This window comes from Erythrolamprus reginae, chromosome Z, assembly GCF_031021105.1.
Source record: "Erythrolamprus reginae isolate rEryReg1 chromosome Z, rEryReg1.hap1, whole genome shotgun sequence".
NCBI lineage: Eukaryota > Metazoa > Chordata > Lepidosauria > Squamata > Dipsadidae > Erythrolamprus > Erythrolamprus reginae.
In genome coordinates, this window is record NC_091963.1 from 23,418,908 (window position 1) to 23,437,848 (window position 18,941).

At 34.2% G+C, this 18,941-nt stretch overlaps 1 protein-coding gene across 3 annotated transcripts in view; it reads left to right on the forward strand.

Annotated features, from left to right (window-relative positions):
• Nucleotides 1-18,941, forward strand: part of MPP7 (MAGUK p55 scaffold protein 7) — a 134,017-nt gene that overhangs the window by 85,074 nt on the left and 30,002 nt on the right. For all 3 annotated transcript variants that reach the window (XM_070729414.1, XM_070729416.1, XM_070729415.1), the window contains exons 6-11: nt 7,054-7,185; nt 8,053-8,134; nt 8,986-9,071; nt 9,800-9,874; nt 10,106-10,302; nt 11,207-11,271. In XM_070729414.1, coding sequence (XP_070585515.1) covers nt 7,054-7,185; nt 8,053-8,134; nt 8,986-9,071; nt 9,800-9,874; nt 10,106-10,302; nt 11,207-11,271 — 637 coding nt within the window. The remainder of the gene's footprint in view (nt 1-7,053; nt 7,186-8,052; nt 8,135-8,985; nt 9,072-9,799; nt 9,875-10,105; nt 10,303-11,206; nt 11,272-18,941) is intronic.

Sequence of the window (18,941 nt, forward strand, 5' to 3'; positions counted from 1 at the left end):
TGATATAGGACATCCTTGGCGAACTCCCTTATTTATATCAAGTATTGGTAATTGACTATTGTTCAATATTATATTCGTTGTTTGTTTTGAATATATGGTATCTATTAGATTAACAAATTTTGGGCCAAATCTCATTTTATTTAATTGCATTTTTATAAATATCCAATTAACGTTGTCGAAGGCTTTTTGAGCATCCAAAAACATTAAAGATGCCATCTTATCTGGGTGTTGTTCATAGTACTCTAGTATATTTATTACAGTTCTAATATTATTTTTAATTTGTCTCCCTGGAAGAAACCCATTTTGGTCTTGGTGTATTATTCCATTTATAACTCCTTTGAGTCTCTCTGCATAAATAGCAATAAAAATCTTATAGTCTACATTTAATAGTGATATGGGTCTGTAATTTTTAATTTTTTCTGGTTCTGTACCCTGTTTATGTATTAAGGTTGTCAGTGATTCTGACCAAGATTTAGGAATTTTTCCGTCAAGTCTACAGGAATTAAAAGTTTCTAACATATGATTTCTTATTGTTTCATTATCTATCTTATACCATTCTGCAGGTATGGCATCTGGGCCTGTGGCCTTGTTGCTTTTCTGTTTTTTAATTGTTATTAGGAGTTCCTCCATTGTTATTGGTCCATCCATGGTAGCCTGTTGATCTTCTGTTATTTGTGGTAAATTTGAAGCCTCTAAATAATTAAAAACTTCATCTTCAATGACATAATCTTTAGCATATAGTTCCTTATAAAAATTATACACAATGTCTGCCTTACCTTCTGTATCGAATTTTATTTTACCATCTTTATCTTCTAATTTTTGGATTAATTTTGATTGACTCTGTTTTCTAAGTTTATACGCTAACCATCTGCCAGGTTTATTTGCATATTCAAAGTATTGTTGCTTTGCTCTTTTAATCTTTTCAGTTAGTTGGTTTTGTTCTATAACTCTAATTTTATGTTTAATTACGTTTATATCTGTCTTTAGATCTCTATTCTTAGTATGTTGCTGCGATAAGGATTCTAATTGTTTTAGTTCGTTTGTTAATTGTAAATACTCTAATTTCTTTTCCTTATTGTATTTTGCTGTATAAGATATTGTTAAACCTCTTATGTACGCTTTAACTGTATCCCATAAGTTCTGTGGAGTAGTATCTGATGTTTTATTAATTTCAAAAAATATTTTTAATTCCTTTTCAATCCAATCCTTATATTTCTTGTCATTTAATATATACCTGTTCATCCGCCAATTGTTCTGTTTATTATTCATCGTCATATAGACCACTATTGGATTATGATCGGCCCATGTGTTAACATCTATCTCAACTTCTCTTATTTGTTCTGCCACCGTTTTTGGTGCCCATAACATGTCAATTCTCGTCCAAATTTTGTGAGGATTGGAATAAAAGGTAAATTGCCTTTTGAGAGGGTGTCTTTCCCTCCAAATATCGGTTAATAATAGTTCCGCTTTCATTTTTTGAAAAGTACTGGGTAGCAAGTTTCTTCTTGTTTTTTTGCCTTTTCCCCTTTTTTTATTACCTCCCCCTCCTGAGTGGTCTAATTGTCTATTCGCGATAGCATTAAAATCACCTATTATCAATAAATTATCAATAGCTAAATCTGTTATTATTTGGTGTAAATTTTTATAAAATGACATTTGGTCTTCATTGGGGGCATAAATAGAAACAACCACTAGAGGTCTGGGTTCAATATCTACTTGTACAATCAATATCCTACCCTCTTTATCCTTATATATTTGTTTGGAATTTATAGAATTCTTGACATACATCACTATACCTCTTTTTTTTTGGTCTGCTAATGCAGCATACATTTTTCCAATTTTGGGATTCAACAGTAATTTTTGGTTATCTTTTTTAATATGAACTTCTTGTAGTATTGCAATCTGAACATTTTGGTTTCTGATTTTGGAAAAAATTTGCTTCCTTTTTCTTGGTTCGTTAAGTCCATTAACATTTACGGAAAAGATTTTCAAGTCTTTATTCGTTGTCATTTAATAGGTTTTTTGGTTTCTCGCTGGGGTTGAACTCTTCTAGAGCCTTGGTCCTGCTCTATTACTTGGGCAGTTGCCCCCAGGTTTTCTTCTTGCTGAATTAGTGATTTTTCCCCTGGTTGCTGTTGAGCTGGTTGTAATTGGACCACTAGTTGCTTACTTGCATGGTCGGAGTGGCCCAAGCCACTCTGTTCAAGAAAGAACATAGCTTGATCTACGTTTTCCAGTTTGTACCTTGTAGAGCGCCATGTCAGAGAAAGTCCTTGTGGAATAAGCCAACGGTAAGTGATATTTTCTTTAATCAAGATTTTGGTTAAAAAGTGGTAATCTCTTCTGTTTTCTCTGACACTTCTTGGAACTTGTTTTAATATCTTTATTTCTACTCCATGTCGTTGAGGCGGGGAGTTTCTTGAATAATGAAGTATCTCATCTCGCAACGCCTTTCTTGTAAATTTAATATGTATCTCTCTTGGGAGGTTGTGTCGACGGATATAGCTATTCGAGATTCGGTATACTTCATCGATTTCTTTCTGTAAGGCCATGGGGTCCTCTTGAAGTATACCTCCAATGATTTCCGCCATAGTCGTTTTTAAGTCTTCATCTTTTTCCTCTTTTATATTCTGAAATCGAAGTCCATACGAAGCTCGTTGCATCTCCAGCTGGATGATAGATTCATCATATCTTTTGTATCTTTCATCAGCTCTCCCTTCAAGATACTCCATTCTTTTCTCATTTTTGTCAGCTTGCTCTTCAACTTTTTTAACTCGGTCATCACTTTCTTGAAGAGTTTGTTGAATCTGCTTTATCTGATCTTTCATCTCGCCCATATCAGCTTTCATTTGAGCCATCTCCACTTTAAATTCTGCCAAGTCAGCTTTTATAGCTTCTCTTTGTTGTATTGCCTCCTCCTTTATGACTTCTCGTTGTTGTTTTGCCTCCTCCTTTATGGCCTCTCTTTGTTGAGTGGCATCTTCTTGTGACTTGACCATAAAGTCCTTCAAAGCATTCAAAGTCTCATGAATAGATGCAAGATTGGACTGCATTGTTTTGTCTTTGTCTTTGTCTTTAGTAGACATGGTTAGCACTTGATGCGAAGGAGAAGAATGCGGTGACACTTGTGGAGATAGAGTAGTTGGTGTTGTTTGTTTCTTTGTTGTTTTAACAAGAGTTGAGGTGTGGGACATTTTCAGATTAGAATCCACTATTTCAAATTTTAAGGTTAGTTTCAATTTTATATATAGTGAAAAGGAAAAGAAATTACTATAAATTCCAAATCTATTCAATATATTTTGTTTCCCTTGTAATATGACTATACCAATTCAATAGCAATTCAATTAATAACAAAGTTCAAAAAAGAAGAAAAGAAAAAAGAAATGTTATTGTTTAGTGTCACAGGGAAAAAAAAAAAAAAACAAGTGTTAGCCTTTTCAAGTAAAAGGAGGGCAGAAAATGAAAGAAGAGAAGAAGTATCAACTGTATATAGAAGACAAAGAAAAGAAAAGAAAAAAAAAGTTTATTGGAGGAGAAGACTTTAGGAGGAGGGAAGAAAAAAGGAAGAGGGGGAAAAATGAAGTAAAAAGAATTGTTCAAAAAGAAAAAGAAGGAGGGTGATATTTTAGTTCAACTATTTAGAATAGAGCAGGAACACAAGGTTTATTAACAATGCATATAGTTCAAACCAAACTTCTTCTAATAATAAAAATGTAAGGAAGAAAGTCAAAGAAAATTCAGGGAAAAAACCAGATAATTATTCAAAGACACAATAACAGTATTGTATACTTAAGTTCTTCTTATAAATCCTGTAATTTTGCTAGGAAGTAGAAATGAAGATCCAAGTCTCAAAGGGTAAAGTTATATTTGATTTCAATTCAAAATTCAAGGAGTAAAGCAATTCCAAAACTTGCTTGTGTTCAAGATGGAGTCAGTTTATTTTCCAAATTCAAGACAGGAGCAAAGAACAAAGAAAGAGATCCCAAGATGGAGTCAAGTTAATTTTCGTGCAGCAGGCAGATGTTAAGCCAAAGAGTTCTCAGCAAATAATCCAAAAGGTATCAGCAATAATCCAAAAGGTGTCAGCAAATAGTCCAAAAGGCTCAGCAAATATTCCAAATAGATTAATCCAACAATAAGTGATCCAAGAAAGAAGTGATTTCAATCACTCCTAGGTTCCATTTAATTCATGATTATTAAGTTATTCATGTTGTGAAAGTAGGCAGCAAGAAGGAAAAAAAAAGGCAGCAAGATTGTGTTCCTCCGCTTCAAAAATTAAGTCCAGAAGATTATGATTTTAAAAGTCTATCAAGAACAAATTCTGTTCATCACTAGAAATTTTCTTTAGCAGTTAAAATTTTCTAAATAGTCATGTCAAATTTAAACTATTTTGTTAAGGCATAAAGTCAGAAAATTATTTTGTAGATTCCCAAGTTCAAGTTCAAAATGGAAAAGTAAAAGTGAAGAAGAAAAAAAAATTAGATCCGGCTGTTATTTGCGGATGGGTTTAAACAAGAAAAAACTTTCACTTTCGCCCTGGAAAAAAAAACTTTTACTTAAAAGTTTTACGATCTTCTGACTTAAAAACGAAACACAATGGAAATTTTTACCTTAGGTCCTTTCTCTGCTATATTCTTTTTCTATGTAGATGAAGATATTTTTACTTTCACTTCTTTGCTTTTATTCTTCCCGCTGGGTGAGGGGAGAAAGCGCTGGCCGGTCCTCTTATGCAAAGAGGAGCGGTTCTCCCGTCTCCGAAGCTGCGGGGCGAACCGCTGCCTCTGGAGTCCTGGCGATGGGTCCTCGGGCAGAGGAGAGCCCCCTGTTCATGGATCGGGCCATCCGGGCCCGATCCGATCGCAATTGCGACCTTCGGAGGGGGTAGAAGAGATTCGCCTGGCAGAGCCCTGCCAGACACGTCTCGCCGCGATCTCCACCAAACCGGAAGCCGAACATGTGTCTTTTCTATGGGTGTTCTTCACATAATTCTTGTTCAATTGCTGAACAATGTCTTCAACTGCTGCTTTTCCTTCGCTCCCCATCTCTTCTGTAATCGTGCTGACTTTTTGGGGGGGACCAAAAAAGGGGTGGGGGGCGAGGAGTACAGTGGCTTTTCTCTTTTTCATACTATGTACCCATTAGGTGGTTTTTAATGGGCATCTGTTTCAAATTTGTTTCTGCTTTTCAGAATTTTTTTTCCCAGTTTTTCTCCTTTACCATTTGAAAGCTTTTTTTTTAGAACTTTAAAAATTGATTAACTAAATGTTGCTACAGCAGTATCATCTGTCACGCTTCCTCTACTATTGGAAAAATTTTAAAACTCCCTAGTTTAATTGCTTTTATTCTAAAGACTTATCAATGACCTTGTGTAGGCTCAGAAATGAACAGGATGAGGCATAGTTAGAACTTGGAAGGAAGACTTTTAGGGATTAACGGGACTGTAAGCTAGACTGGAAAGCTGCAAAAAAAATGTGGCAGCCACCTTTGTATCATGTTTATGAATCATCAGGAGATTTTTCTGTTTTAAGCAAATGGATCTGATTAAATCATTTTTAAAATCCTTCTGAAATATGGACTGAATTAGTAAGGGAGGAAAAAGAGGTGCCATATAAAAGAAAATGAGTACTGTAACCAGATGCCACGAAGTAGCTGCTTCTTTGAGTGGATATTTTAAAATATGTAGACAGTCCAGTGTCTCCTGATATTAACAATCTCAACGAAGAGGAAACGCGCTTAAAGAACGAAAAAAAGCATTTAAACTTCATATGTATTATATTTGCATTAGCAAGAGCAGCAGACCAATTCCCTGGTGCAGAATAGTAGATGTTTAGTGTTTAAAACTTTCATTGCAGGAAATTATTATTGTATTTTTACATGTAAAAATAAAATTTACCATCATAAGGAAAAATCACTGAAATACTATTCCAAATAGCATTATTTCATCCGCAGTCATTATTTTTAAATGATAAACATATCATGTTATGTGGATGGACATTGTTAAGCTGTAGTATGTATCTTGTTTGCAAAAGAGAGAGGATGGTTAGAAAGACTATTCATATCTTGGTTGGTTAATTGCAATACTTTGGAATGATGATGATGATGATTGCATTTTTCTTTAGTTCTGAATTCAATTTAAGAATAGATTTTAATATATTTTCTTATATATTGAAATGAGAATTTGTTCCACCGCCTTTGCGGAAAGAGTATTGTACATCAATTATGTATGGTATGGGATTTTCAATGATTTATTTTGATCAGGTATACAAATCCAATATCAATATTTATCTATCCATCCATCCATCCATCCATCTATTTATTAGATTTGTATGCCGCCCCTCTCCGTAGACTCGAGGCGGCTAACAACAATAATAAAAACAGCATATAACAAACCTAATATTTAAAATAACTGAAAAACCCTTATTAAAAACCAAACAAGCACACACACAAACATACCATGTATAAATTGTATAGGCCTAGGGGGAAAGGATATCTCAGTTCCCCCATGCCTGACAACAGAGGTGGGTTTTAAGGAGCTTATGAAAGGCGAGGAGATTTATATTAGATTATACATGAATCATACTAGCTTTAACATTCTAAATGTGATGCATGTTTTTATTAATGATACACAATTAAAAATTTATTCTGTTCATATCAATAATAAATTTTAGATGGTGAATACTACTATCTGGAAAAACATCAATCCTGTGAAGACAAGAATTCTAAAATACACATAACCATTAAACATTTTCTTCCTTTTCATGAACAAAAAGAATATAGTTTTCTGCTTCTCTTCACTGATGTCTTAGAAGTTTGTGTTTGTATTGCAGTTTTGTTCAATTGAACAAATACACCCTTTCAACAATACAGAATGCGTCCCTTTGATTTTATTTTGGAACAAAGTGCTGTTCCTAAGCTGTGCGGGACATTTTGTGCCAAATCACTGCTGATGAGATGCAAACTGTATCTAGGTCTGGAACAGTAATGGTAAATTACCAATGCAGATATGTTTTATGCTTTTTAGCTGACAGTTGTTTTTAACCCAATTTTTTGCAGGCTTTGCTTTCTGTGCACGATATTGTTGCTGAGAAAAGCTATGATCCTGTATTGCCTCCTATGCCAGACGATATTGATAATGAAGAAGATTCTGTGAAAATCATCAGGCTCGTAAAAAATAGAGAACCTTTGGTACGATTTAGCATTTCAATAATAATAAGAAGAAGAATCAGCAATAGCAGCAGCAATTTGGCTAATATTTTAAAAATGACTTGATGACATCACATGGTTTCGTACTAACCAACAGTTGGACTCCATCCAAACTTATATTATTTTCATTCCTTGCCATACAATTCAGTGTGAACAGTTAGTCACATTTAAGTCATGCGGATTCTGCGAGCTAGCTAAAGAAAAAAACAATGGAATTGGGATTCAGAATCTGATTGTATTCTGCATCTTTATTTTCAAAGAGAGCCAAGAGACCATATGTGTTATGCTGTTTTTATATTAGCTTGTATGATCATCTTCACAAGTGACTTTATGATCTATTGGTTTTTCTGCTTCTTGCATAATTTATATTTTGAATCATTTGATTATTTTTCAGTTCTAGCCTTGATTGCACTAGTTCAGGTGGCTTCATCTTGAACAGCCAAAATAAAGACTTCAGTTTCTTTTTAAAATTCCAGTTATCAATCCATCATACTCCCCCCCCCCATTATTGAACAATTAAATGAATTGATTTTGCAGTTCTCCAAAATATCAATATCAGAAGTTGATATTGCCTCAGCATTTAATAATAATTTAATAATAATTTATTAGATTTGTATGCCGCCCCCCCCCCTATTTTGGTTTATTTTGGTTAGAAACTTATCATTTTGTTCTAAATAATCATGGATGTTGTCCACTATTATGCCAAATTTAAAATAAAATTCAAATGGAAAAACTAATAACAGCAACAATATTTTTTTAAAAAATCAAGGTACCAAAGACAGCATCTAGAAAATTGTTTTATGTGGTTCAATTTTTATTTTATTGTAATTCTTAAATTTATTTTTAAAGGGAGCTACTATTAAAAGGGATGAAAACACAGGAGCTGTTGTTGTGGCTCGGATAATGCGTGGTGGAGCGGCAGACCGAAGTGGTAAGAATTTTTAAACTACGTTTACAGGTATTGAATGCAGAATTTAATTTCCAATTTTTAAAGTGTTAAATCAAGCAAAATCTATTAATTGGATCTTGCTGTCGTGGAATGTAATTCATCTTTTATCAGGTATAGATTATTGGAACAGGTGTATAGCCATGATATTGTGTATATTATACATGCAGTACTTTTTTTAAAAAAGGAGGGAAATGTAATTTTTTCATATTATGACAGTTTGTAAAATCAGTTTCCGTATTTAAGTATCAAGATATTTCTGCCCCTTTACAACAATAAATCACACTTTATGTGGATTGTAGACCTATATTAATAATTAGAAATTCTGCTTGGTAACGAACAAAAAGGTTTTTATAAACTTGCCAAAATAATACAGCATACACAATATTGGAGAATGTTTATTGAAAAAGAATTTCATTATCTTTGGTTCTCTCTAATGTCATTCCATTAGTCAATGAAGTTTCTTCTTCTGAAGATGGAGCTAAATAGAGCTCCATTCTGAAGGTTTCTCATTTTTCAACTCTGCCAAAACCAATCACTTTCATAATTGCCTCCCAGCCTTTAAGAAAACTAGTTCAGGAAATTTGGGGGACTGCCGGGTGATGAAGTGGTTAGGGAAGTTCATCAGCTTAATGTTGGATATAATTTCTTGTTGATATAGACACACATGAGCACATATGCACACACGTATATATAAATCATCAGTACACAACTAGGCTTGTGAAGACGTAAAGCTAAAGTTTAGTTGGAAAGGGCATGACTTGAAAAAATGTTCAGGTTGCAGTGGTTCATTTAATATAAGAATTATTTGACTAGTACATAACCGTGTTTCGTAGGTCTCATTCATGTAGGTGACGAACTAAAAGAAGTCAATGGAATTTTAGTGGAGGATAAAAAACCAGAGGAAATTATACAAATTCTGGTAGGTTGAAAGTAGGTTGAGTATTTAATTGAAAAACATAGGAGACTAATTTTTCAGTGTTGTCTGGAGTTCCTAGTAACTGTTTATAAAGAAAAGAGTATAAGGAGAAAGAATATAAAGCAGTCTCCATAAAAAAAGTGAAACATATAAGTTATTTTCTGGCCAAAGAACCGTACAAAGCTAATAATTATGTATTCCTTTTACTTGCATAACGTATAAAATAGATACATTCAGACCAATACAAAAAGTACTGATTGAAAAGAAATCACCTTCTAATGTTGTTCCTTACATTAAATGTTACTCTCTAAACTGTAAAAAAATTGGCTCGTATCATATGTGAAAATACTTTTATTGGCTTTTGGAGAAGTTGTACATTCTTTGGTAATAATTCCTTCTATTCAATACGGACTTGAGATTTAAGGAAATAATTTATTGATAAATTATTTCTTTACAATTATTTTATAAATCTTTACAGTATATTTATAGCACATGTGTGTGTGTGTGATAAATAGCTATCATCTTCTAAATTATAAACACATTACATTATGTTATTTAAATATATATTCCTTCTGATAGAAAATAGAGTATTTAATGCATGTGCAATAGCTCAAAATTGTTTGCTATTGAAGAATATGAATTGGACTAAAATCGGATGAAGATTCAATTCACTATATCCTCTGTTTTGTTTTTAAGTACACGATTTAGTAATTTATATTTCCATATTTTAGTCCCTGTCCCAAGGAGCCATTACATTTAAGATTATACCCAGTATCAAAGAAGAAAACTCGTCAAAAGAAGGCAAGGTAAATACTGCGATTCTTCATATGATGGCTGTGTAAAATGTATTGGTCATTCACTCAGTGTTAAATGCCAGTTCAGTCCAACATTTCTTTTTCCACATGTGTTTTTATCATGATAGGTAAACTTATTTTATGCCAACAAACAACAGTAACAATAATAGAATTCCTCAGATTTTAAAATAATTCACCGTAGTTTTAAATAATTTAAATAATTGAGTGTATTCTTTTCTGCAGATCTTCATGAAAGCTCTTTTTGACTATAATCCCAGTGAAGATAAAGCAATTCCTTGCAAAGAAGCTGGACTTCCTTTCAGAAAAGGTGATATTCTTCAAATCATGACCCAAGATGATGCAACCTGGTGGCAAGCCAAGCTGGAAAGTGATGCTAATCCCAGGGCAGGCTTAGTTCCTTCAAAACACTTCCAGGAAAGGTATGCTATTACTGATCCGATTCCCCACCCTCAATACCCAACACTTAAAAATGTGATCAGTATAAACATTAGAGCTGCCCTGGAATGCGGCACAAAGCCTTCTGAGCTCTGTACGCTGGCTAGGGAATTCCGTGAGCTCATAAAGTAGCCAAGTTTGAAAAATAATTGGGTTTAAATCGCATGTTATTACTCAACTGCTTATATTGATAATGACAAAACCTGACAGAACATCGATAATCTTGTTTGTGAGAATAAAACAGAGGAAAAGAGGACCCCTATCTACACCACTATTTGTAGAATGTGCTGATATGTTAATGTTACCAATTCCTTAAAAAGAAGAATGACTCCAGAATTTATTTTAGAAGAGTTTAAATAAACTGCACTATTTATTATGTCTTTTAAAATTATGGGTGATTTAAAAAACAACAACCCCAAAACAGATATACAGATAGTTCTCAATTTAAAAACATTACTTTAGTGACAATTCAAAGTTGAAATGGCCCTGAAGAAAGTGACTCATGACTGCTCTACATAATGACTTATGACCATTTCAACATTCCCGGGGTCATGTGATCAAAATTCGTTGGCGATTGTGGTGTCCTTGCAGGGGGGTCTTGTGGTAACTTTTGCGGCCTATTGACAAGCAAAGTCAGTGGGGAAGCCAGATGCATTTAACAACTGTGTTACTAACTTAACAACTGTAGTGATTCTCTTTAACAACTCTGGGAAGAAAGATCATAAAATGAAGCTAAACTCTCTTAACCATGGTCTCGCTTAGCAATAGAAATTTTTGTCTCAATTGTGATCATAACTTGAAAACTGCCTGTACGTATTTATTGCTACCAAAAAAGCATCAAAAATAAAATCGCATATTTTTTTCTCTTCTCCTAAAATTACTTGATAGGCGACTTGCTTTAAGAAGATCAGATCTACAGTTTCGGCCCTTGAAGATTTCAAATAAAAAATCATGTAAGTCTGTTGCTACGCAACTTGATTTTTGCATTTATGAATTACTTAGGTCCATGCATTAAGGAATGATGCTATTCATTCTTTAGACACAAATCTCTTTACGAATACAAGGGAAAAAATGCTGGTTTTGCTTCTGTTACCAGACCTTAAAATATATGCTTTTACTTTGGTAAAGAAAGTAAAATAGATGTAGGAAATAGATTATTTCCTTAATCATTTAAACATGTACCACTCTTTTTAAAATTCCATGTTAGGTTTAGTTCCAAAAATAAGTGTTCTGTATGTAATTACTATTAAATTGCAAATATGCACTATTTTTAAAAAACTCTTATTATATAAAAATATTTATCACATCTAGAATCATATCATATCTGTGTATTAATTTATCACTTCACTGACATGTGCTATTAAGAACATTGTAAATAATTGACATTTGTAGCCATATTTTCACTATCCTTCTTTTCCATGCTGGAATTGGTAGAAGTATTTTAACAAGCCTATTATTATTATTCCATTTTGCTAAAGCTTTGGTTCTATACTTTGAAACAATGTTTGAAATAATCTTTGCTTTATTAAACATTATACATATTTATTTATGTTTTATGCTTATTATTTTTTTATTAGTATTATTATTATTATTATTATTATTATTATTATTATTATTATTATTATTATGATACCTCCATGCTTCATCAATTTTCATTCTGTCAGCATCCAAGTTTGATGATAGGATATAAAAAAAATAAGAAGTTTAAAACATGGGTGATTTGATAAGCTAAGCAAGCCATGCTTAAGAACAAATTCTACAAATGAATAAACATTTTGATATCAAGAGATTTATTCTTATTTTTCTCACGCTATCAGAATTAAAAATAAGTAAATAAAAACTTCTATTTATTGATGTCTTACTAGCACTGATGATATTACCTAGTTTGGATCATGAAATGTCTACAAGAAAACAACGAAACTCAGAGAGCACCAAAGACCCATAAATATGTTTTACAGGATAGAACAATAATGATACTAGCCTACCAAGCAGTCAAGCCTCTAACATTTGTCCAGCTGTTGCTAATGTTTAATTGAATTCTGGATTTGAAGAAATAAATTTTGTTGATTTTCAGATGAGGTCTGAAGAGTAACTAAGCCCAGGAATTGATTAATCACAAATTTCTGGAAGGTACAGTCAGCCAAAAAAAAAAAAAAAAGTTCAGAAACTTATCAGTCATTGTGGAACCAATTGTAGACGATTAACTCTTCGTTTCATATAGTAGTACCTAGTACCTAGATTCATGTATGTAAATAAGTCATGTCTCAATTGCATGGTATCCATTTGATGGCTTCTCCTGAGGACTTGGATCTGTAGTTCTTATAGTCATTCAACATAATAATCCTTTCTTTTTGTTGTGGTTATTTTAGCTTTCATGTGCCTTTTAAAGAAATAAAAACAATTCATTTGGCCAGATCTTATTTCATGAGCAGATGGTAAATTCAAGGGGTGGTATTCAAACAAGAATTATAATTCCCTATTTCATATGAATCTAAAAGAGTAAAACTAAATTTAAATGCTAGCATAACTGATAGCAATACATCTATTACATTTTAGAGTCTGTTAATTCATTTTTCTTAGTAAAATACTGTCTTGTTCGGTAGCAAAATATCCCTATTATCTCAAAAATGATATTTTCCTCCTATTGAGGGGGTTTTTTTTCATGTTTACACTTGCAGCAAAATAATTTTGGCCTGACTTTTTCCCCTCCAATTTGATTAGGACCATGTTTCTATCATAAGTACAGTATTCCCTTTCTAAAAACATAATATTCAGCCTTTGATATTTTCTTGCACAAATTGTTTTTGTGACATAATTCTAAAGTTTATGTTTTGAAAATGTTTTATTTATTATTGTCACTAAATTGAATCATGTCTCTAAAGACTTTTAAACTTTGTCTAAGATTCTAAAATTCTCTAAAGTCTGAAGGATTATTTTTTAATGCATTGGTACACGTGCTCTAGATTGATTTATGGCCCTTGTGGATTGATATTCAGCAACAAAATATATTATAAACTAGAAGACACTGTGACTTTTCCTAAAATTTATTAGGAAAAGGTTATACATCACCCGTGTCTTCCAAATGGTATATGTGAAGGAAATTCTTAGTCATTCAGAAAAGCCAATTGGACTGGAAATGTTGTGTGTTCTATATACAGAATTATCTCTCTGATCCCTCAGAAGACATTCATATTTTAAAAATAAATTGTGTCCATGTCTTTTAAAACAATGCATGAGACATTTGTTTAATCACATTCTTTTATTCATTTCATTTCTCACCCCACCCTCTTTTTTTATATTAATCTTTCTTCTAATTCTGTAAAGATCATCCAGGTCATGATAGTACCAAGTTGCTTTTTCCAAAACAAGGACTTTCTTATTTGTTAGTTTTTTCTTTGAAAACATTTCACTTCTCATCAAGAAGCTTCTTGAATTCTAAATTAAGCTGAAACTGAACTGAAAAGGCTTTTGGATGAAAAATGAAACACATTCGAAGAAAAGAAAAAGAAAGTTCAGTTGTGTTTTGGAAAAAACACTTTGGGACTTCTTTTCACTCATTCCAACAAAATGAGCTCCAGTGTAGCAGTAGATACCCTATTGCGAAATATTAGTGGACGATACACTGACAGCTCTAAATATGGAAACAATGATTAGAAAAAAAACAGATGCCGAGTTAGTGATATAAACTGTATGGCTCAAGTCCCTATTAGGAACTCTTTGTGCAGCCCTGGCCTTGAGAAATTTGAATGTGTTATTTGAATTCCATATTATAACGGGGGCAGTTAGGTAATGAATTGATCAGATAATTATGTGGTTGAAGGTGCCATAATATCAGTATAATACTCCAGATACTGTAGTTCAGCATAGTTAAACTAAACAAATGGCTATTTCCAGGGGGAGTGGGGGCATCTACCTTTTCTTCTGTCTCAGCTGAATGCTTTGTTAACGAGAGAAAACAGATTCTGGCAAATTTAGCAGAGGCTAAACATTTCTCTAGTACCAGCTGTCCCATAACAGATGTTGCATCAATTAACAAGAGCAAACTTTGGGAGCCTACTTCCCAATGAAAGCTACTTAGAATTATGTCCTTAATGCATTCTCAATGCTACTCAACTACATGTTTTCTTTTGTAGTTTTATTATTATTTGCCGAAAATATTATTTTTAAATAAATTGTGTCTGCTTGTTTGTTTTTTGGCTCTTCTAAGCTGAGGAGACAGTTGTGTGTGGTAGGTGTCTTTCTTACACGTTAAATTTTTCAATCTTTTTACTGTGTTCTCAGTCTGTATAACCTTGCCTCCTGTTTTTCCCCTTTTTGCTTTTCAGAAAATATGAAGGTACATGTGTAAGTTGCATTGCTTAGTGGTAGAGATGGTCTGAAACCTAGATTAATTAAAGCATCTCTATCTTAGAAGCAATTAGTAAAATACATGTGGCTTGTAACCGCACATTTAGTGATACAGGCTAGCAATTTAGCTATTGCAGTACAGTTCCAAATCTGAGTTGTTGTGTGCTGTAAGCAAGTTGTCATGTGCACAAGGTAACATGCATGCATGAGGATAACAGTGGGGTAAGGCATGGGGTATTACTCATTGCCGGATGTGCCTTTTTTATTTATTATTCCCTCCACATTTCTCTTCCCACCTAACAGTGCTCTGGAAAGAAAAAAAAAATCCTCCTGCAGAAGTATGTTTTTGTATATGGATTGAATTTGCAGGTTTTGGCTAAATTTGTGGTAATTTATTTGAATGTTACTGAGGGGGGGGGGATCATAAGATAATAAGCAGGGTGCGTTCATTCAAAACATTACAGTTGGCCTAAAGAAAGAGCCAATGCTTGTTGCATGATTCTAAAAGAATTCATTTTGAAAAGAAAATCTTTTTCCATTGCAGATTTCAGCAACATAATTTTAGAACTTATTTTCTCAATTTTACAGGGGTGTATTTTTTTTCCTTCTTAAACTGCTGTGTTGCTATCATTTACACAACATGTAACAATTGCAGGTCATTAATTCGCCAAATCAACCGTTTATTATAACTAAAAAAAATCTATAACTTTTTTCAAAGAGTTCTGGCATATTATGACAAGCGTGAAAATATTTTGGATTTAGCCAACGGGCTATATGTTCATCGAAACCCTTTCTGTCTGATCCATTGAGCCAAACATACAACCTCTTTGATATTCTTTGTAAATAATTTCATCTTTGCTTCAGCTACTGTAATTTTTATCTTCCACTAAAGCTAAATAGAACCACCTTTCATTTCTATTACGAAAAGGCAATAAAGACAAGGAATATGCATGTTGCTGTATTTCAGAATCTCTTATTCAGCTATAGAGAAATATGCTGTTTTATTTTTAAACAATGGTTTAAAAAGTTATCTTTTCATGCTAAGCTTTATACAGTTGTCATTCTGAAGTAACTCTTCTTTTGCATTTATGGCTGGGCATCTAACTATTCTGCTTTATTTCTTGGCTTTTGTTCTGTATGCTTTTACACTTCATCCAGAGGAAGTTGAAAGTGCTGGTCACAACAGTGGAACCTTTATAGGTGAGCCATTGCTTACATAAGACTCTTTTCTTTCTCAGCTTTTTCCTGGATGGCCTACAAATTTGCAGGTAACAAATTGGCAGCACTGCATGTTGTAAAACTGTTAGAATTTTTTAAAATGGCTCACTGGATTGGACACAAAGGATCAATGTATTAAAAGTAATCATATTTTATTAATTTAGTAATAGGAAATTGAAATATTTTTTTAGTTTAATTTTTCAATAAAGTTACTTTTTTTTTTTTTAGAATTATATATTACACCATTTCAATTACATTTGAAGTTAGCATTGGTCTGACTCATCCTTGCCCTCCTGTTTCAGGAAATACTATCATTGGCAATGATAGTATTATACCATTCAGCATTATGATCAATACGTTGTTTGTTTTTATATGTGTATTAGGAAGATGTTAGACTTGAAGACAATATAAGACTAATATACAGTAATTAAAAGCATGAAAGGTCTCTTAAATACAGTTTTTAAAAGGAATGGACCTTTGGGGACCACGATGTCATAAGGGATCCACTAAGGCATGAAGACATGTTAGGATTTATATCTTGAGTTAAGGCCATGATCCATTGCCACAAAGTATATTTAAAGGGCATCCATGGTGAAGAAAATTAATGATGTAACAGAAAATTTATGCAGAATTAGCTTGCGTATAGCAAATGATGCAGCTTACAGAAACTAGCAGCAATATATGAAGACGATCATATAATCTAATACAAATCTAATAAATTGAATGGAATTGAATAATGCAAAGGGACTTTTTTGTCATCATTTTATGAAGTACCATTCTCACTGGGTTAACACAACATTGTTTCTAGCCCCTTACTTTATTTTATATGCTAGGCATAGTCAAGCCTATCAGTCCATTGATGAGTGAATTATATATAAATGACTAAGGAACTGGAAACGTGCATCCAAAGTATATTTCATTTTTCCAAATAATGTACAGTATTCAAATCTCTAGCAGATTCTACCAAATGCTACAGCTTTATGACTGTCTATATATTTTGTCATGATACAAGATGCAGTGAAACATCTGATAATAATAATATATTGTGTAAGTCCCTTATTTGCGAGATGGCAGAAAGTTCACGATCTCCCACCATTTTTCTTATCAAAATGGGCTTTCTAGACGGGTTAAAAAATAACTGGAGAATATGCTGAAGAAGGTGCTGTCCGTTTTTGCTCATTTCTGCACCTCAAAACTCATATAGTTAATGTATATAAATATCACTAAAACCCACATAGTAATATTCAAAGTTTACAATCTTGTGGGGCTGCAGTATTAGCTATCCAGAATTACATGCACCCATGGGCTACAGATAGTACATGTCTGTTTCCATCAATAATAAAGCTTCATTAATGGCCTTCCATGGTCCCTGTAATTGGTTGAAAATGTAGAGGTCTATGCAGTTGTTCAGCCTTTTGTCATTGTAAGTCAAAACTGTTTCAAAAATGATGTGTTTGAATAACAGTGTGCTGATGTTTGTTTGCATCCTATCTTAATCATCCAGTAGGAATGTTGTAGATTCCTACTGGATGATATACCAATTCATTATATTTAGCCATTCTTCATTGGCTACAACGCTATTAGACTTAAGTAATATTGACTGACTGAACACAATATAAAAATATTCCACATTTGCCAATAAGGGCGGAAAAAAATAGTTTGTTCAGATGTATAAATTGAAGAATCTGTTTTAGAGGGCATGATAATCTAGAATAGATGCACTTATATTGCAAAATAGGGGTGGGGGAAAATGGCTGCTTCCTTTATGTACCTGGTGTTAAGTTTCTGTTGGATAGTAATCCCATATACAGTGTTCTCTCGCTTTTCGTGGGGGATGCGTTCCGAGACCGCCTGCGAAAGTTGAATTTTTGAAGTAGAGATGCGGAAGTAAATACAGTGATCCCTCGATTATCGCGAGGGTTCCGTTCCAAGACCCCTCGCGATAATCGATTTTTCGCGATGTAGGGTTGCGGAAGTAAAAACACCATCTGCGCATGCGCGCCCTTTTTTCATGGCCGCGCATGCGCAGATGGTGGAGTTTGCGTGGGCGGCGGGGAAGACCCAGGGAAGGTTCCTTCGGCCGGCCAGCAGCTGATCTGCTCGGCAGCGCAGCGAGGAGCCGAATCGGGGTTTCCCCTTTGCGTAGGCGGCGGGGAAACCCCGATCTTCATCTGCTCGCTGCTGCTGCGGCCGCCCAGCAGCTGATCTGCTCGGCAGCGCAGCAGCAGCGAGCAGACGAAGATCGGGATTTCCCCGCCGCCCACGCAAAGGGGAAACCCCGATTCGGCTCCTCGCTGCGCTGCCGAGCAGATCAGCTGCTGGCCGGCCGAAGGAACCTTCCCTGGGTCTTCCTCGCTGATGCCCCCGCTCGCCCGCCCGCCGCCCACCCACCGCCCGCCAGCAAGAGGGGGAGAGATAGAGAAAGAGAGAGAAGGAAAGAAAGAGATGAGAGAGGGAGGAAGAGAGTGTGAGAGAGGAAGAAGCAAGATAGAGAGAGAGAGAAAGAAAGATGAGAAAGGAAGGAAGAGAGTGACATCATCGGGTGGGAAAAATCGCGATATAGCGTTTCGCGAAGAACGAGATCGCGAAAATCGAGGGATCACTGTACACTATTTTTGGCTATGAAAAGTATCACAAGCCTTCCCTTAACACTTTAAACCCCTAAATTACAATTTTCCATTCCCTTAGCAACCATTCAGATTATTATCACCATGTTTATTTATTAAAGTTTATTAAAAAAAATATTTATTAAAGGCAGACGAAAGTTTGGTGATGACATATGACGTCATCGGGTGGGAAAAACCGTGGTATAGGGAAAAAACCCACAAAGTATTTTTTAATTAATATTATTGAAAAACCGTGGTATAGACTTTCCGCGAAGTTCGAACCCGCAAAAATCGAGGGAACACTGTATAGCAAAAGCAGTAGCATTTAGATTTATGTACTGCTTCACAGTGCTTTATAGCGAGAGTAAGCATATTGCCCTCAACAATCTGGGTCCTCATTTTATCGATCTTGAAAGGATGGAAGGCTGAGTCAACCTTGAGCCTACTGAGAT